Genomic DNA, 19,390 nt, shown 5'->3' with positions numbered 1-19,390 from the left:
TATGCCTTGACAGGCGAATCGACAGGCTCGGAAATTTCAGCCCGATGTTGACACCAAGCACCAGCCAATCGGTCAGAAGCTGCCGAGCAGTCATAGGGGGCAATGTGTTAATGAACAAATTCAAGACCTGCTACATCAACGATCAACAAGTGAATACCGAGTACTGGCATGCCCAGATTATAAATACCATTCTGTTACGAACTAGCAAATTTGATCATACATAAGCATCTGTGGGCTACTCGTTCGCCTCAACAGCCATAGTGCAACGCCCAAGTCCCCTTTTCGTTGGTCTTGATTTTTTCAATCCACGTAGAAGAAGTCAGCGAAACGCGCCAAAAACAAATAGAAAACATGGTCATGGATGATACACTGGCTGCGGATACTGCGCTGCCGGAGAAGGCTGCCGGAGCTCATGATCAGGGTAGTGACAGGCCTGGGGAAGGATATGAGCCTGTCAGGACCCTTACAGGTTGGAAGGTAAGTAGGAAATCATTTGTCAGACTGTCACAGACCAGCTAATCACTCTCTCTGATCAGTGGGCTCTCGCCTATGCCTCTTTGATGTCGACTGTCCTACTCTTCGCCCTCGACAATACCATCGTAATACACCCTTTTCTTGTTCCGATCGTTGCGCATATTCTGACGAGTCGTGGTGCAGGTTGCAACCATTCAGCCCACAATTGTTGAGACTTTTGGCCACCAAGAGGATTTGGCATGGATCGGAGTCAGCTTTGTGCTAGGTCAATCCCTCATTCTACCAATGTGTGTTTCCAAATACTTCCTTCCGTATGCTTTTGCAGATCCTCTAACTGTGACGGTGCAGTGGAAAGTCTTTTGGCATGTTCAACATGAAGTTGGTCTTCCTCACGAGTCTGATATTGTTCGAAGGCGGCAGCGCCATCTGCGGAGCAGCGCCAAATATGGCTGCCCTTATAATCGGCCGTGTCATTGCAGGCATTGGCGGAAGTGGCTTGTACGTTGGAGCCTTAACTTACATCAGCGTCCTGACCACAACGACCGAACGTCCCATCTACCTCGCTGGAGTCATGACTGTGTGGGGCGTCGGAAATGTCTTGGGTCCTGTCGTGGGCGGCTCACTAGCTGAGAGTTCTGCCACCTGGCGCTGGGGATTCTACATCAACCTTCCCATTGCCGGTTTATTTGCTCCGGGGTTCGTCTTCCTCCTTCCCAGCATCAACGCCATGCCCGAAACCTCGCTCAGGAAGAAGCTCGGTATGCAGGACTGGGTCGGTATCTTTATTTTTACTGCCTTCTGTGCCTGCTTCTGTATGGCTGGGAGTTTTGGTGGTACCCTCTACGCCTGGGATAGTGAATCCGAGATCGCTCTCTGGGTCATGACCGTGCTGCTGTTGATTGCTGTTGTTCTCGTCACAATATTCCACCCCTTCGTTCCGCCCGAGGGCAGAATGATGCCAGTTCAGTTCATGAAGACCAAGGACCTCATCCTCCTGCCACTTCAGTCTTTCCTAGTGGCAGGATCCATGATGATGTCCATCTTTTATACCCCTCTGATCTTCCAATTTACAAAGGGTGATAACGCGCTTCAGGGTGGAATTCGTATCCTACCTCTGATTTGCATGATAGTCTTCGGTTGTCTCCTCAATGGTTTTCTTATGCCTAAATTCGGATACTACATCCCTTGGTATGTAATAGGGAACGCTTTGTTGGTCACCGGCGCTGCATTGATGAGTAAGTTTTGACTAAACAGCCCAATCCCACAAGTCTGACAAACGGAATCTAATTTCATTTAGCCACGATCGATGCAGAGATTTCCAACTCCAGCCTCTATGGGTATACTGTTCTCATCGGGCTTGGGATCGGCTGCTTCCAGAGTGCTGGGATTGCCGTGGTGTCGGCACTCGCCCCTGCGTCCGAAGTCAACAATGCAGTCTCCATCATGACCATCTGTACGTTTTTCGATCCCTCTATACGAGAATAGCTTATTCACAATAACTTGATGAACAGCGCAAGTTCTGGGAATCATCTTGGCCCTCTCTGTCTCCGGGTCTGTTTTCCAGAACATGGCTCTGAGATATCTCGGCACGGCCTTGCCAGACGCTAACATGTCTGAGCTCGGACAATTGGTCACTGGAACGAGCGGTGAATTCTACAAGAGTCTAGACACCGATGAGAAATTTGTTGTTGTCCAGCAGGTGACAGCCGCAATCCGCGACAGCTTCTACTATTTGTGCGGTGTTACTGCTATTGGTTTCATCACGTCACTGTTCCTTAGCGTAAGTATCAGCCATTCAAGAATCCACCTCAGCTGCACCTTGCCCGTGTCTAATCTTTGTGGTGCCATGACAGCGGAAGAAGCTCTTCGTCGTGGATGGCGTTGCTCCCCACTAGTCACCATGCTTCGCTGTCTTCTTTCTCCATCCTGAACCGCGGAATTTGGGTGGGTCGGCGTGGATAGGACGAAGCGTAGCACTGCGTGGGATTATACTGGGAAGAATGGGCATTACGGACCCTTTAGCGGTCAGATAATAGGCTGGCGGGGAGGGGGGGACAAATACAATTCGTCTCACAAGGGGGAACACTACAAAGGATTATGACGGATGGGCGTTGGAATATTTACAACGGAAATCCAGAGTGGATTGTCCAGAACGCAAAAGTGATAGTATGAAGTCCTCTTATTAGTCACTATCTCGCTTTGCTGTGCGAAACCTCTTGATTTTTGCTAGGCTTCATTTTGAGTTATTGGGATTCAAGTACATTGTGTGAAGATATGTTCAATACCAAGAATGGTGTCGAGAATTATCATATGGAGAGAAAGCTCGCGGTAATCTCTGAGCATTACCGATTCATCTATGAGAAGAAATTTGCTTGTATTTCTTCCGACCTTCTTTGTTGTTGGACCAACGGCTGCTATCGCCGACGGTCCAATCTCGAATTATTATAGTATACCAGTGAACATCATACTACAAGAAATTTTAAGAAGTATTGCCAGACTGTTGCGACAACAGTGCGCATGGATTATACCGAGAACGAAAGACCTCGGCCCTCTCCCTCGCTTCTTTCTCGACATCGTCCTCCAGGCTAGCCAGTCTCACAGCCATAGCACCGCCCGCTGGCGCAAGGGCTTCGAGCGCAGCTACCAACTCGCGCAAAGCTACGACGCTTCTCGACTTGCTCATATCGCAGAGCTCCTGGAGGCGGGTCTCGAGGGTCTCGAGCATGCCCAGGTACACCGGGCTCTCGCGTGCCGTTGGCATGCCGCCGCCGGGAGGTGCCTTACGAAGCCATGCAATGTATTCAGCCACCACGGATGCCATGACCGACGTCTCGGCCTGGCTGCGGAATACAGCGGACGAGAACCTCGTGATTGGCTCGAGGAATGCTGCACCTATGTTCTCGTTGATCTCCGTTTGAAACCCAAGGCCATCCTGCGGGTAGAATCCGATATCCGAGGGGTCAATGTTCATACCGTCATCCATTGGGAATGAGGGTAAGTCACACTCTCTTGCTGGTGCTTGTTGAGTGGTGATAACCTGTGGTGGGCCTCGGGAATCCGGCCCAGATGTTTCCAGACTCTGTTGACGATATACCAGATCAGAATCATTCCCCTTGTTGACGGCATCGCCGACACCTTCCGGGGGTACCATGGGAAATTCATGGAGAGCTGGTGGCAGTGCGTCTTGGCTCACTGGGTTGGCAGGCGAGTTGAAATTGAGACACGACGGCGAAGTGTCCGTGGTCCCTCTTGATGAAGCTTTCAATCGATCGATGTAGGCCTCTGCCTCATCTTTAATGAAGCCCAACAACGAAGACGTTAGCTACAGTCTGGGCACTCAAGTGGTTTGACAAGCTGGCAATGTGACATGTGAGACTGGGCTAACCTAGACGTCTTTGTAGTGCCTCCACTGTCTGAGCCAGATCAGCTTTCGAGGGCTTATTCGTCGGGAGATAAATGCATTGCTCGCCTGCCCGTCTGCATTTCTCGCACGTGGGCTGCTCACCGCCGCAGCGAACTTTGCGGTCCCGACACATCTCCTTCCGCGTTAGTTGAGCCGTATGGTAGCTAGGCATGAACGACATACCTTGCATGCCATGCGCCTTGAAGTGGCCGCATTCATCATGGTAATTTCTGGAGTCGCCATTGTTCTATCTTCGTGGTTGTGATTCAAGCGGTGCCATCCGTCTCGTGATCACCAACCAGGGCAAGCAATGACGAAAGAAACGGCGGCAAAGGAAGGAGGTCTCAGGCAGCGGGCAAAGATGTCTCATTGAACGATTTCTCAGTTCCTGAACAGATAGATGAACACCAATCACTCACCCAATGCCAATGCCGCATCTGATGAGCGAGCAAGTTGCTTGCAGAATGTCAGCTGTCGTTGGTGAATTCGCTTTGAGCTTCACGCTGATTGGTCTGCACAAAGTCTTGCTTACATATCTGCATGCTCCGGGATTTTGAAGGCCCGATCTGCAGAACCACGTACCTATCCCGTACAGTTATTCAAATCATTGGCGGCATAGAAGTCATTCCTGATGGTTCTCGCTGATGTGGGTATTGCGCATGGGGTTATGCAGATCTGGTTCTTGACAAGTTGGTCAATCTCCCTAGTACATTTCATGAATGGCCTTATGATACAATTACTACTCTCACTTACAATCGATCCGTGTTCAAACTGAAATCATCGCAAAAACTATGTCTCCTACTTTATGTCTTTCAAACTCTTTCTGTTAGAAAACCGAAGTGAGAAAATACAGCCTTTTCTAAGCATATGCAGTGACGGAGTGTAGCAACACGAAGAATGAGCGTGATTATCTGATTCGATTTTTGCAAGATTGGTGCAAATCAACCACTATTACATTTATTACAGAACAGTTGAGATGGGACCAAAAATCATTTGTATTTGTTCTCTATAGCGTAATCTTACTGACCGAAGCTTTCGACGTGGAGTGTAAGCGCCGCAGCCGCTGAAGGAAACGAAACATTTTTGAATCTCTCGAAGATCGTTCTTGGAGAATGTGTCCCAGTTATATATCAGTTGGCTCTGAATATGTCTTATGAAATGTTGTAGGAACCGATTTGGGGCTGACTTGACCATACAAAGCACTTTGGCTGGGCTCGGTCAAGCCGGCCCGGCTGATATCGTAGTTAGCTGCAGCCGGTCAGATATCGCCGACCTCATAACGACCTTCGGCCCGAAGAATAACATTTGCATTCTACATGTCCCTTTTCCCGGTGATTACAACAGAAGAGTTTCAGAGGAACACAATCAACAATCAACGTCTCGCAACTTTCAGCCGTGCTCGGGCCGAAACGTCCGTCGGCTGCACAAATCAGCATGTGCAAGTGTAGCCTCCGTGTTGGAGACTGTTCGAACAACTTTCCACAGTTCAGCTGACTATTTAGTTGAGTGATTGTAATCAGGAATTGAATAAGTCTATACTGGATGCTCTAGATTATATCTTTAAAGTGAGCTGTCCTTTTCGTCTATATACCCATCCTTAATGCCCTGCATCACAATCGGCCAAGCAGCAAGAGCATAGTTGCTATCTCTTGCTAATACATATGGCACGCTAACGCCGCTGAAGCCCCTGGGATTCTCGACATCATTGAAGTAGTTATGCAAGAAGTACGCATCTTTAAAATCATGAGCCCATTCCTTTGGCTTGCCTGCCCGTTGCCTCTCCCACGCCGCCATAGGCCCTGACGCCACATTTGGGTTGCTGATAGCATTTTGAGGGACATCATCCCCCTCGTGCCTCTCAAGCGCCCTGTTAACACTCGCCTGGTCCCACGAGAAGGGCGCAAACGCGCCGGCGTCCATGATGAGCACCTCGCCCGGAACACCCGCGACGGCCTGCGCGACGGACGTGATCAGCCTCACGCTGTGCGTGATCCAGTCCCCGTCAAAGGCCTTGGGAGTCTCTTGCTTCATGATCCGCAATACAGCTGAATCCCTGGCCGCCAGGATGATGCCGTTCATGATGGTGGCATCGGCCTGGCGGCCCACGACGGCCCTGAAGCCAGAGTTGAGAAGCTGATTGATGGGTCTGAGGGTGAGCACGTCCCAGTCTAGGTAGATGCCGCCGGAAAGGAGAAGTTGGTCCAGGCGCACGAAATCGGACCTGTGCTCGACGCGCGTAATGTCGCGGCCGTTTGCTGTGGCTGGAGCGGTGACTTTGTTCAGGCGCAAGACGTCTGGAAAGGCGGTCAGGACTTTTCTTGTCCAGGATGAGCCGTACTGAGCTGCGTCGGCGACATCCTGAGGGCTGAAGTCTGTGTGGATATAAAGCACGGAGGGCTGGATGAAGTGATATGCGGCGTAGAGGGCGAGGAAGTTTTCGAAGGAGAAGTGGAGGCTGCTAGATTCGTCCTTCTTGAGCTGGATGAAATGCACCACTGGCGGAATGCATCCCCCATCACTAGACCCGGGATAGTGATGGCAACCGGAGGGTGAGACGGTCGGGATGGAATAGTGGGTGAGGGTCAAGAAGCTGAAGAAAGAGCCGAGCACGAAGCCAATCACGATCGGGACGCCGAGGTGGCCGGCGGGCCGTGACCCGGGGAATATACGGAACATGGCCCGGGGAGAGACAGAGCTGAAGAGATGTCACCCAGCAATCACACCTTGACACCCAGGGATATATATCTACCTAGGTGGGTGCTGAAAGCAGTCAGGCGCAGGACGCGGTAGAAAGCGAGGTTCCGTTCAAGTATTGCTACGTGAGTCTGTGCTAAAACCGATGCACACGTATGCTGCAAGACAGACCTAACCTAATCTGCGGCTGTGTCGAATGGTCCACGGGCGCACATGGAAGATGGATCCTTGCTTGCCAAGTTGCGATTCAGACCGTTTCGGGTTTTCAGATGTGAATTTGCGATGACACATTCGTTCCTAGCTGGTGGATCTCCACTCGATGCCTAACTGGCATAGCGCGAGCATGTGTTTGTGAGGTTGCCCTCACCTAAGACGTACATGCTGAGGTCGCATCTACAATGCAACTACTTCTTCTCCTGCTCTTCGTGTTGTGATAGAGTCAAGGAGTGATGGAGTCCCATGTCGTAAGCTGGTTGGCTGGCTGGCAGGCAGTAGACGTGACAAAATTCAACGTAGAGTTCGATATTTTGAAGCGTTGGAATAGGGGTCTTGTGCAGGGGCTAGATGGCAGACAGGCAGGGAGTACCCTGCTAGAACGGAGCTCAGGCCCGTCCACCTTTCCGTAAAGGGGAGCTAGGTTGCAGCTGCCGTAGGAGCCCAAGCGCGTCCAAGTGCAAAGTGCTGCAGGTGCAAAGTGCAGGTGGAAAGTGCAGTTGGTCTTGTCCGATGACACGGAACGGAGAGACATCCCACCAGCAACAACCCCAACCCTGAGCAGCATCGACACCCCCCATCCCGATCTGGCCGTCAACTCATAGTCACAGCACGGTAGCAACAGCTCGGGCCTGCCGTCCACTCGACATGGCCTCGCCTCGCTTCGACTCGATTGATTGATTGATGGATTGATTGTCTGCTACCAGCAGCCCGTAATAAGCCCGCAAACCACCAGACGGGAAGCTTCTCTTATGTCTCCGTCTCCGACTGCAGATCCTTCTCCTCTCTCTTCTTCATCCTGCAGAAGAAGGTCTCATGCTGCAGCCTCTGAAGCAGACCTGGCGACATCCAAGACACCACCAAACCCCACCTCTCCAATACTAGAATAATAATAATACCCCAACACGCTGCCCTCGAAGTCCGCCCCTGAATCGCGTCCCCGAGCCCCGACGAGCTCCAAGCACAACACGACACAACACCACGCAGCATAGCACGGCACACCACAGCATTGCTTGGAATACGACATCTCGCCCGCCACCCTGCGCCATCTTGCCGCATTGCCACATTCCAAGCACAAGTCCAGCTTGCTACTGTGAATGACCTGAACCCTAGTCTGGCTGTCAAGGGTCGCTGTCTCGCGCCCCCCATGCGCAGGGGAAGGAGATGGATGAGACGGACAGGATAGACACGGGCAGGATGGACGACTCTGAGAGCACCGTAGAACTCGCCGCACGCAAGCCCCTGCCGCCTTCGTCCTCGACTGCGACCTTAGACGTAGACAGTCTTGAACAGGAACCCCCATCGCGACCATCGACCGCATATCGAGTCCCTGGCACGCCCAGCAACCCGCACGATGATCACGACCAGGACCAGGGCCAGGGCCAGGGCCGCGACTACGACCACGACGTGCCCACGCCCACGCGCCCAACGTCGTCCGAGCCACGCACCGTCCTGAGAGCCGATAATATTCCTAATCTTCGACCTCCAAGCGGCTTGCGACACCAGACACAACCACAGCAGATTACACAAGAACATGCTGGCAGCGCTGGCGACCACAGCTTTGCCGAAGGCCTCAGCGCACTACCCGAAACCGAACACAACGACTCCTATACTGCGCAAATGGTCAGAAGGCAGCTGCAGGACATCGAGTCCAGCTTCACCACCCCGATCTCCCCTCTCCCTACTGTAAACTCCCTCGGCTTGGACGACACCTTCGTCTTCGACTCTCCTTCAAAGCCTCCTAAACCACCAGGCGGTTCCGCTCCCGCCCCTGCTGCAGCTTCCACAAGATCGCCTGTTCCTCCTCAGCCGACCCACGACGAACCCTCCCTGCCTCACATCCCTCCGCCAGCCGAATCTAATCAACCGAGCCCCGAGCCCAAGAGAGAGCCAGCATCCGACCAGCTCCATGTCCCAGAAGGCACATCTGCCCTGGAGGCTTTCTCGTCCTCCCCGACCGGGGCCACCACCGCGCGCACCATCTCACGAGCAATGTCCAGGATTAGCAATGGCAACAACAACAACGCGCACGCTGATGACAGCCAGCCTCTTCAAGAAGAGGGCAACAGCTTCCTAGAGCATGATACCTGGATGGACGAGTCTCTGCTCCGACCAGGCAATACCTCGGGGATTTCAGGCACTTCGGGAGCTTCATCACAACGGCAACCAGACAAGGGCATACCGAAAATCAGTGTCGATGCGGGAAGCACGCCGGGTCATAGCCTGAAGAGCGGGAAGCGGCCGAAATACTTGCGTAGTCGCATGGCAAGCCACCACTCTTCCTCGTCCTCCTTCAACGACGATGTCGAAAGTGACGTGACCGCCGGTACGGCAGGCGGGCTCGGTGTCGATTATGCTCTGCAGTCTGGCGGCGCCGTTCCAGCGTTGGGCACGTCGCGAAACAGCAGCATGAGCAACATTGTCACGCGGCAGATAAGCATGGGCAGCATGGCGTCTGACTTTCGGGAAGACTCGACAGGGAGGATTGGTGTCGAGCCACTCGAACCTCTGGACGAATACGAAGGCATGTCGTCCGATAATCCCAACGACGACAGGCTCAAGACCCCGAAGGCTCCGAGGCAGTCCTTGACCGAACCAACCGACACGGCTATCGCCCGACACGTTAGAAACGTACAGGTACCCGAGTCGCTTGCGAGAGAATACCGGAGCAAGACTGGCTTTGTCACACCCAGGAGGAAGTTGTCTGAGGTGAATCTTGGCGCGAGTGCGAGCACCACCCGTACCGGCAAGAACCTCACTCTCAAGGAGCAGAGCAGCACCATAGAACGGCTGTCCAAGGAGAACTTTGACCTCAAGCTCAAGGTAATGTTCTTGAGCGACCGCCTTGACAAGCTTTCCGAAGAAGGTATTAAGGAGATGATCTCGGAGAACGTGGAGCTCAAGACTAGTGTTGCAGTCATGCAGCGCGACAACAAGGTCCTCCGCCGCCGTGTAAAAGAGCTCGAAAAGAAACTCAAGGATGAAGATGAGCGTCCCGATACGGCCAAGAGTGGTGGATCCTCAGGGCCTGTGCCGGATGACTATGATGCACAAGCTAACGAGGAAGAGCTCATCTACCTCCGTGAGCGTGTCGACGAGTTTGTAACGGAGATTGAAAAGCTCAAAGAAGAAAACATGAACAAGGAGGCAGAGAAGAGACGTATGGCTGAGATGGTCAAGAACCTACAGTCTATCAACGAGAACCGTGTGGGTGAATCTCTCGGCCAAGATGATGAGACGGAAGTGTGGAAGGAGCTGTACTCGCAGGAGACTGCACGCCGAGAGCAGGCAGACGAGGATAACAAGAGAATGGGCGACGAAAATCGCAGCTTGCGCGATGAGGTCTTCCGATTAAAGCAGGAAATGGCCAACAGCACAAACAATCTCGGAGGGCGTCCATCGTCTCATGCATCACACCCCTCAGGAATGAGCCACACTACGAATATTTACAACATCACCAAGAAGAGCCGCCCCCAGTCACCTTCAAGGCCGCAAACACGCATGTCCGAAGCCGACACAATGAACGGAGCAATGAGTGTCAGCGCCTCCCTGATGGAGGAGCTCCGTCGTGAGAGCGAACAGCTGCGGCATGAGAATGCCGAGCTGAGACGCGAGGTCGGTGCGCAAACGTCCATGCTGACGTCAAGAAATCGGGAGAAAGAGAGGCTATACCAGGAAATTGAGGATTTGAAGATGGCTGCTCGCCGCGGTGGCCCCACGCCCTCAACCATCGACAGCCTTCTCGACAGGTCCGCGTCCCGGGCTGGTGTTCATGACCGGCCGCAATCCCGTGGCAGCGGAATGACACGTACCGCCACTTTGGACGAAGACCCCGAACGGGAGGAGCTCGAGAACAAGTTGGCCGAGCTGCGAGACAAGCTAAATGAGGTCAAGATGCAGAATCAGGACCTGCAACAAGAGCTCGGCAATTACATGCAGGAATACGAGGCTGAATTGGAAGGCAGGAAGCAGGCCGAATTAGTAGTCCAACAGCTTCAAGAGGAGCTCGAGGCCACCCAGAATGACCTACTCATGTTGCAGCAGGAACGCGACGACCTTCTCCAAGAGAATTCTGGGTTGGATCATGAGTTCAATGCCTTGCGGGAGGAGGCACAGGACGAAATAGACCACCTGGAGGCCGAGACCGAGCAGCGAGACCAAGAGATTGCGCGACTTAACCAGGAACTTGCAGAGCGAAACGAAAACCAAGAGGCTCTACAGGAAGAGATGCGCAGGTTGAGTGAGGACATGATACGCTTTGAAGACACACAAGAAACACAGCTCCAACGTATTCAAGAGCTAGAAACAGAACTTGGCGAGGCGAACAAGGAGCTGGAAGATCTAGAGGCCAAACTTCTCGAGGCCAATGATAAGGGTCAAAGGCTTGGTATCCAGCTCGAATCCACCCAAGGCGAGATCGCCTTCCTCCGGGAAGAACAAGAGGGCGACAAGCTGCGTATCGGCGATTTGGTCGGCCAATTGGCAAACACTGAGCTTGCACTCCGAGAAGAGAAAGAAAGGGTTAAGGAGCTGGAGAACCAACTTCAAGCGGAGCGACACCAGCGCGAGATCGTGGCGAACCAGGAGAAGGAGGATGTGCAGCAAGTGGTTAACAACCTCAACAGAGAGATGTCTACGGCCAAGGACGAAGCAAGGAAGCTGCGCAAGAGCCTTTCCAGGCAGGAGATCGAGGCCGCGGAGTGGAAGGAACGACTGTTGGAGCTTGAGAATAATTTGAGGGAGGCGCTGGGTGATCTCAACGGCACGAGATCCAGCTTCCTCAGGGTGAGTTTTCCCTTCTTCTTCCTCTTCAGGCACGCATGAAAAACAACTTCTAACCACAGCCATGCAGGACATCACTAAGCTTCAAAACGATCTTGATACTACGTGCCGTGAATTGGACGCTACTCGCGCTTCTCTCAATGAGAAGGACCATCTCATTAAGCAGCGCGACGAACTCCTTGAGAGCCACGCCCTTGAATCCCGTCGGCTTGGTGACACTCTTGCTAAAGAACAACAAGCGCACCGCAACACAAAACATCAGTTTGAAACATATCAAAAGACACAGCAGCACGTTCACGGCACTATGTCTTCTGCTGAACTCCGCATTAAGGAGCTAGAGGCCAGCAAGAGCCAGGACAAGCAGCGGCTGACCAAGCTTGAATCGTCCCTCAAGGAACAGCTCAACGAGCGCAACAGTCTCCTGCTCGTCCTGTGGACACGTCTGTCAAGCCTTTGCGGCACGGACTGGGCACACGACAACAGCCTCATCAGTGGCCGCGCCCTGCCGTCTCTGGAGTCCGTAGCTACCATGCTACCCGGGTTCAGCAAAAACCTCCTAGCTGCCGTCAGGACCATCGAGTCGATTGTCAGCAAGTTCCAAGACCGGGTCAAATCTGTCGAGCGCGAGCTCTGGCGTGAATACCAGCACCTCGAAGACAGCCTCGACAAGCGCGTCAAGAAGCTCGATAAGATCGAGTCTATTGTTCGCAACGGGGTGGCCACGGGGTCGATCGGTATCGCGGGGCAAATGAGCCAAGCGCTTCTCGAGGAGCAGAAACAGCGCATGGCGAAGCTTGAAGATGCATACCGCCAGCTGAAGGTGGAGAACGCGACCCTCCGCACAGCCAACGAAGTCCGCCACGCGATGCTTGACCCTCGGGCAGAGAGGGGACTCGATGACGGCGGGAGCCCCAGCCCGAGCATACCCACCGGCCCAACAGGACGAGCCAGGTCAGGTGAGAGGGGAAGCCAGCGCAGTGAACGAAGCCGTCAGAGTTCGCGTCACGTCAGCGGTGGCGCCCCAACGACTTCGAGTGGGTCGTCGACGCACCGTGCGACGAGCCGAACCTCTACTATGACCCGGGAGACTATAACGAGAGAAAGATCATACGGGGCAGAAAACGAGATCACATCTGCGCAGGACGTGATCAACGAGTTTGACCCACCTCAGAGCAGCCTCAGCAATCACAACAAGCGCGATGTGACATCGGCGGCAGGCTCTCACGGGCCCCTCTCGCCCGGAGCGCCTCTGGACGCAGAGATCAAGTGGATGCACCGTCTGAAGGACATGGAGATCAAGCTGAAGGCCGAGAGGGAGGGTCGACGGCTCGACCGTAATGAGGCCAGCCGCAAGATCATCAGTCTCGAGGAGGTGGCGCTGCAGGCGCAGGCACGGGAGGCCAAGTTGGACAGGAAGCGGCGGATGGAGGCTGCGCTGTCGCTGGCGGGCAGGGACAAGTCGGGTGGTGGGAAGAGGAGTCCTAGTGCTGGCGGGGTCTAGAAGATGAGCCTTGGCGACGATGATGGCCGCGGTTGGGGATTGAGTGACGGGGTTGGAGTGAGCGTCTCTGGGGACTTCTCACTGGTCCCTGGTTGGGATGGAGCAGTGTTCCTTTTGTGATACGTGGTTGTTGAGATATCTTTCGAGAGGTGTATATAGGGCAGGACGGACCACGGCGTTGAGGGATGCGCCGATTGTTTGATATTGAGGGCGAGCAAGGCAAGCAAATGGGAAGGGTGGATGGGGATTGTATGATACCTGAGTCGAGAGCACCGAGGAGTCTCCTTTTCTCTCTTCCTGTATGGTGCTATGGATATTCTTACGTTACCTTCACATACTTTCCTCGGGGTTGTTGCATAGATACCGCCGCAGACAGTTCATCTACCTACATATCTAAGCAGCGCGTCGCTGAAAGGCGTGGCTTGGATTGATCATGACAATTCTAATGTTCAACGTCGGTGGATGTCCAGAATGCCCAATCTTTTGTGGATATTCTTGCGGTTTCCTGACCTCTTGCCATGAAGTAAGAGACGGAAGCCGATGCAGGGCTGAGTGAGCGGCGTCTCATGCTTCCATTTCTCACTCGAGCAACGTCTTTCTCGGCTCGACATCGACGGGCAGCTTCGACCACCTGCTTGCATACACCCTGCCCTCCTTGATCACCCCAAGCAGGTGCTTCTCAGGCTTTTCGAATATGGTGATGTCCTCGAGCGGGTTGCTGTTCAACACCAATAGGTCCGCGACGAAGCCCTCCTTGACCTGCCCAAGCCTCTCCTCCTGGCCCAGCATCCTGGCCGGATTGACCGTGGCGTGCCTCAAGACCTCCTCACTGCCCAGCACCTGAGCCCGCAAGCCAAATTCCTTCAATTGTTCCACGCCGAGGAACGAGAGGAGATCGCTTCCGAGGCACATCCTGACCCCAGCATCATGCGCAATCTTGACAGACTTCAGCCCCTGCTCCAGCACCTGCTTGTTCTTCTCCTGGTTGCCCCCAGGCAGGAACGCAGCATACTTGGGGTCCGCCATAGCCTGGTACGTGACCAGCGTGGGCGTCAGGTACACGCCGTTGTCAGCCATGTACCGCGCCGTCTCGCCATCGATGAAGTTCCCGTGCTCGACCCCCCTCACCCCGCCCTCGACCGCCCGCCGGATCGCCCGCGGCGTGTACGCGTGCGCGGTGGCGAACGTGCCAGCCGCGTCCGCGGCCTCCGCCGCCGCCCGCATCTCGTCGGCCGTGAACTGCACGCCGCCCAGCCGGTCCGTCGGCGACGCCACGCCCCCGCCCGCCATGAGCTTGATGAAGTCCGCGCCGCGCCGGAGCTGCGTCCGCGCCGCGCGCAGCACCTCCGGCACCCCGTCGACCACGACGCTCAGCCCGCCCAGCTCGCCGGCGCACGCCGATCCCTCGATGTCGTCGTCCTCGTGCGCCCCGCGCCGGTCGCCGTGCCCGCCCGTCTGGCTGAGGGCGTGGCCGGCGATGAAGAGCCGGGGCCCCGGGAAGACGCCCTCCGCGATGGCTTCCTTGAGGGCTAGAGATGCGCCGCCGCAGTCGCGGGCCGAGGTGTAGCCGCGCTCCAGCATCGCCTTGCACTGGAAGGGCTGCCGGAGGGCGGAGACCGCGGCGGGGGTGGCCATTGCCGACTGCAGGTCCGCTGTGCCGGGGACGGAGGTCATGTGCACGTGGGCATCGATGAGGCCTGGGGAGAGGTACTTCCCTGCCGAGTTGATGTAGATTGCTTCATCTTTTGGGTCGGCCTGGTGGAGTGTTTGGGGTGTGTCGGTGGTTGGCAGATCGGAGGGGGGAGTGATGGATGTGATTTGGCCGTCTTCGATGCGCACTATGCGGCCGGGAAGGATCTTGCCGGCGATGGTGTCGACGACATTGATATTGACGAAGACGTACGCCTGCCGCGGAGGTAATTTCCAGGGCTTATACAGTTCTTCCGGAATGGGCGAGGCGTGCCGTCGTGGCGACTTGTCCTGCAGAGGAATCGTCCGCTGGTGCGCGTGGCTGTCCTGGTCTGGTCTTGTCCTCATGATGGTGGTTGCTCCTGTGGCTCTCGGTATCAGGGAGCGGAGACCGTCCTCAATACGACCTTGAGTTGTCGATTTGCACGATTATGTTCGACTTCACTATGAGAGAGGCGACATAATCTGCATTAAAGAACATGAAAGGCACAGCGATCCATGTCAGAACATGTAGGGGAAGGGATTGAAGTCCAGTATGAGTTCCCCGCTCTTCCACCGACGAAACGAAGTTACCCCGGCCGGTTCTCCATTCCGGGTGATAAGCGGCCGGCTCCGTGCCGGGCATCTGCTCACCATCATGGACGAGTCTTGATCCGGGCTCTGTCTCATGTCACGAGATAGAATCTAAAGAAATAGTGTGTCACAGCAGCCCGAACCCCAGTCCAGCCACTGGCTCTATCGAACATATCCAGTCCATCTGGTTGGCACCCCGCAATGACGCCCGTCGGCCTGGATGGCTTGAGAGCTTGGCATGCTTGATTGAACATCGGTGGGCCGGCCTACAGGAGCTTTGTGATACTCTTGAGTATCAACCGGGAGCAGGTCTCGATGACAGGGCCTAGCTTGGAGTCTACGTCATTAACTTTCTGATGATTTTCACTCGTACAACCTCGTGTAAAAGGTGCGTTTTGCTGCTGTGCACTTGATCTGCTTCTTGCGGCAATATTATTGAAATTGGGACAATCCTAGTTGCCAGTGAAGCCGTCTGTGCGTATCTCATAGTTTCTGTAAGGCAGTCAAAAGTCTTCCATTCTCATCACCGGTTGGAAATCCACAAGCGACATATTTTCAGTTGATGATGAAGGTCTGAAAACCAGAGTCTTCATCAACGTATCCAAATTTGTGCTCCCCAACATGGCACGTCCCAATCATTTCATACGTCGGCTCTTGCTTCCGTTCCTTTTTGCCGAGTTCTTTCATGAATTTGGAAAGAGATGATGCTTTCCGTAGAACGAATGTCATGCCGACTCCAAACAGTGCCGCAACGACATCCCCCTTCGCAACCTTCCCTATAACCAGGCCCATCTTTCCCGTGTCGGTGAAGAACAGGGTCGCTTTTCGACATGTCGCAAAAAGCTGAAGCCGGATGAACCTCGAGTCGTCTTGGCTCAGACAATTTTGATCTTCTTGTGTACCCTCGTAGTTCTGCCCGCACATGGCAGCAACAGCCTGAAGCATCTTGTCCTCACTTCGAAGCAACTCCACCTGGTCATCGTCCCAAGTTGCGTCTCGTTCCGCGAAAAGGTTTGTATCGCGATTACCTATCAAGGTTCTCCACACTGTCTTCAGAGGAATTTGCTTCTCGGTAATCAAAGACTTGAGTTCATCCTTCAGTGTGAACCTCTCCTCAGGATTGGTCAGTTCGGGATCCTCTGTGATCGGCTGCTCGATGACCATCGACACGCGGCCAAGCTCAACACCGCCAACGAGGAGCGTTTGATAGTCGTCCGAGAACGTCGTAGGCGGCACTTCTGCGCGAGAAGATGGTATCGCATTCTCTACGGCACGATAGTTTGGGAGGATGTCCGCACCACCAACGTTCTTGCCGCCTATCTCCGGCACCCAGGAAGGCAAGCCTTTCTTCTTCGACTCGAAAATTGACAGTCTAGTGTAGCTCAGGTGCAAGCCGTCCCTGATGATGGTTGCCATGGCCTGTGCGTATACTTGCCTCTTGGTCTTGTCGTAGTCGGCTTGGATCGGCTGGCCAACGAACTTCGCTAATCCCAGAATACCAAAGACTTTATCCCGGTCATCCGTCGCGTCTAGATGCGACACGGTCCCTATCAGCCGTGGAAATTCGGTTGGGTCGTCTTCACCGACGTAGGACTTGATGTATTCCCTCATAGCCTCCTCGCCCATCCCATTTTCTTGGAATGTCTTCCTCAATTCATCTGCACTGAGAGGTGCTTTACTAGCACTTTCCGCCGCGGCAAAAGTTTGGGGGTCCTTTTTAGCCTTGATATAGGCTATAATCTCGAACATCTTGTCATTGTATGTGCCAGATGCCATCTCTACTCTCCCTCGAAGAGACGCCAGATTTTCCAGCGTAAGCAGAGCCTTTTGGATGGCGATCGACTTTTTGTTATTTTCAATATGTTTCAAAAGCTTTTGATACTTTTCCTCTTCCACCTCTGCGCTATCGGTTGGAAGTGGCCTAATGGCTACACCCTCCATCTCTTGCCGATGCATCACGTCGCGAAAGACATCCTCGAGCGCGAAGAGAAGTCTCAACATGTAGAGACACCATGTCGCCCAAGATAACGTGTGCCTTCCACAACAGATAGTCGGGTCGAGCGCGGCTAGTGCGATCTCCTGTTGTACCCAAATGCGCGTGAACCACGGCCGACCCATCAAGGAGAGGGAAGAGCTCTGTAAGGTGGCGTCCGCTATCTCCTCTCCCGAAAACCCCTGAGACATATGTTTCAGGAGCTCATCGCTTCCGTCGGCAGCTGGGCCCAGCCACACCAAGACCCGGGCTGCCTTGGAGTAAATCTGTCCCATCATTTGCACCTGGGGGCCTTTCTCCACATTATCCGCTTGATTGATGCACACTGCGTCAACCCACAGTGTCTTCTCATCATGTTTATCGCGGAAGTATCGCAGGGCGTTGTCCAGGTTCGAAGTGATGGTAATGGGCCTGCCGTTAACAAGAGCCGGAGTTTGGCATGGCTCTCTGCCCCAGACGTAGGATAGGGCGTCGTATTGTGGTGGAGGATCGCTTGAGAGAGAGACCGGTACCAATTCGATGTTGATTGTGTCGCCAAACTCTCCGGGAAGCAGGTGTATGATCCTGATTTCATCCTTTGAAGAGTCTATGGGACTGTAAGGACCCGGGTCGGCGCTTATATCATGCCTACGCCGGAACGGCAGGGCCTCACGGATTTTGTTCTTCATGGTAAGGTGGTTATATACATCGACGTTTGTCTTGGAACCTCGATTTCAGCTGCGAAGTGAGGAGCTTGCCAGTATGTGGATCGTGTGCAAGCGATGTGAATTCGCGATTGTCAAGTTGAGCAGGCAACGACGCAGTCAAGGAGAAGGATTCATTTGAGTTGAATCCTGCGGCTCCTGTCAGCGCACGAGCGGCACAGCACCCGGCGTCAAACACCACCCGCATGCAACGTCAGCTCGGCTTACCACTGGTGGGGAACCACATGGGTATCATTATTAGCTGGTTTGCATGTGTTCACCGGACTGCGCTGTCGCTGTATGTTAAGGCCGTTGTGCAAAATATACTCAAATCTTGAAATGCACGCTTCTGGAGTGATCTCTATATTATGTTGCAAATTTCACTTGAATCATGTATCCGTGCGATCTACTTCTCGTTCTGAGCCAATCTAGATAGGTCTACAAAGGAAATGATTTGGACTCTTGCATATCATTATCAAGAAGTAACCAGAAGTTATCCGTAGTGGCTTGCAAGTATCTTTCAGTCGTGGTAAAGTCCCCACTCGATAGGTGTCCAACCCGCATTCCATTGGCACGACGTCACGCCCTTTGCGCCCACCCGTGAATTCCACTGGAACCTCTGAACAGCGCCGCGAATAAGATCCCGTACGTTATCATTGCCAATCCTAGGAGTAGTAATAATCGGGTCTAGACTCGTGACCCCGAACGCGCACGTTCCCCACTGGCATACTTTTATCAGCTTTCGACTACGGTACTGAGCAAAGATTAATTGCATCCGACCGGTACGTACCTGTGCAATCTGCTTCTGGCCAGAGGGAATAAACCATGTGTATTCACCTAAGCGGTCAGCGAGAGTAAGGCAGTCCGACACGACTGGTGACCCGAGGCTGGTTTGGTCTTCCCACGTTGTTCCGTCGCAGTGGTCCGCGCGGTCCTGAAGTGTCTTGACAATTAGGTCCGCGGGTGCCGGAGATGTGTCGACAGGCAATGCGTTCATCACCGGAGCCACAGCCCAGGCAGCAAGTGCCACCAAAATGCGAGGAGACAGATGCATTTTGGAAATCACAATCCAAGGTGGATAGTAATATAGCGGGAGCAGAGCAGAACAGTGAGTTGACGTTGAAAAGAAGTTCCTCTGATAAAGACACCCCCAATTTGTAATAGGCAAGTTTCTGGAAGAAACTAAGCGTGGTCAAACCAAGGGCTCGTTTGGCTAGGGCGTGAAGAGACATTATATATACACGAGAGCCTCATACCGCCAAATGTGAATCTTTTCCGGTATATTCTCTCAGCATTCAAGTTTGGTCTTCAGTCGAAGTGGCTATGACTAAGTATGGGGCTCTGGGTGTGTTGCTGACTGCATAAATACTGTTAGAAGACGTTGA

At 53.8% G+C, this 19,390-nt stretch overlaps 7 protein-coding genes across 7 annotated transcripts; 2 read left to right on the top strand and 5 right to left on the bottom strand.

Moving 5' to 3' along the window:
• Positions 1–351: 351 nt before the first annotated feature.
• On the top strand, positions 352–2,369 carry J7T55_011197 (mfs transporter; the record flags this gene model as incomplete). The annotated part of the gene is made up of 7 exons (XM_053133076.1): positions 352–477; positions 537–599; positions 658–761; positions 823–1,709; positions 1,772–1,927; positions 1,986–2,254; positions 2,328–2,369. The coding sequence occupies 7 exons, from the start codon at positions 352–354 to the stop codon at positions 2,367–2,369; spliced, it is 1,647 nt and encodes a 548-aa protein (XP_052988870.1).
• A 584-nt stretch (positions 2,370–2,953) lies between these two features.
• On the bottom strand, positions 2,954–4,120 carry J7T55_011196 (uncharacterized protein; the record flags this gene model as incomplete). Its single annotated transcript, XM_053133075.1, has 2 exons — positions 2,954–3,796; positions 4,061–4,120. The coding sequence occupies 2 exons, from the start codon at positions 4,118–4,120 to the stop codon at positions 2,954–2,956; spliced, it is 903 nt and encodes a 300-aa protein (XP_052988869.1).
• Positions 4,121–5,437: 1,317 nt separating this feature from the next.
• Positions 5,438–6,553, bottom strand: J7T55_011195 (glycosyl transferase; the record flags this gene model as incomplete). The annotated part of the gene is made up of 1 exon (XM_053133074.1): positions 5,438–6,553. One exon carries the CDS (start codon positions 6,551–6,553, stop codon positions 5,438–5,440), a length of 1,116 nt encoding a protein of 371 aa, XP_052988868.1.
• Positions 6,554–7,948: 1,395 nt separating this feature from the next.
• Positions 7,949–13,067, top strand: J7T55_011194 (uncharacterized protein; the record flags this gene model as incomplete). Its single annotated transcript, XM_053133073.1, has 2 exons — positions 7,949–11,569; positions 11,637–13,067. 2 exons carry the CDS (start codon positions 7,949–7,951, stop codon positions 13,065–13,067), a joined length of 5,052 nt encoding a protein of 1,683 aa, XP_052988867.1.
• A 579-nt stretch (positions 13,068–13,646) lies between these two features.
• On the bottom strand, positions 13,647–15,104 carry J7T55_011193 (uncharacterized protein; the record flags this gene model as incomplete). Its single annotated transcript, XM_053133071.1, has 1 exon — positions 13,647–15,104. One exon carries the CDS (start codon positions 15,102–15,104, stop codon positions 13,647–13,649), a length of 1,458 nt encoding a protein of 485 aa, XP_052988866.1.
• Positions 15,105–15,884: 780 nt separating this feature from the next.
• On the bottom strand, positions 15,885–17,990 carry J7T55_011192 (het domain protein; the record flags this gene model as incomplete). Its single annotated transcript, XM_053133070.1, has 1 exon — positions 15,885–17,990. One exon carries the CDS (start codon positions 17,988–17,990, stop codon positions 15,885–15,887), a length of 2,106 nt encoding a protein of 701 aa, XP_052988865.1.
• A 535-nt stretch (positions 17,991–18,525) lies between these two features.
• J7T55_011191 (uncharacterized protein) lies at positions 18,526–19,059 on the bottom strand (the record flags this gene model as incomplete). The annotated part of the gene is made up of 2 exons (XM_053133069.1): positions 18,526–18,726; positions 18,796–19,059. The coding sequence occupies 2 exons, from the start codon at positions 19,057–19,059 to the stop codon at positions 18,526–18,528; spliced, it is 465 nt and encodes a 154-aa protein (XP_052988864.1).
• Between the last annotated feature and the right edge of the window lie 331 nt (positions 19,060–19,390).

Source organism: Diaporthe amygdali, assembly GCF_026229845.1.
Source record: "Diaporthe amygdali strain CAA958 chromosome Unknown NODE_35_length_488319_cov_65_809586, whole genome shotgun sequence".
Taxonomy (NCBI): domain Eukaryota; kingdom Fungi; phylum Ascomycota; class Sordariomycetes; order Diaporthales; family Diaporthaceae; genus Diaporthe; species Diaporthe amygdali.
This window is presented reverse-complemented; position numbering and strand designations above follow the sequence as displayed.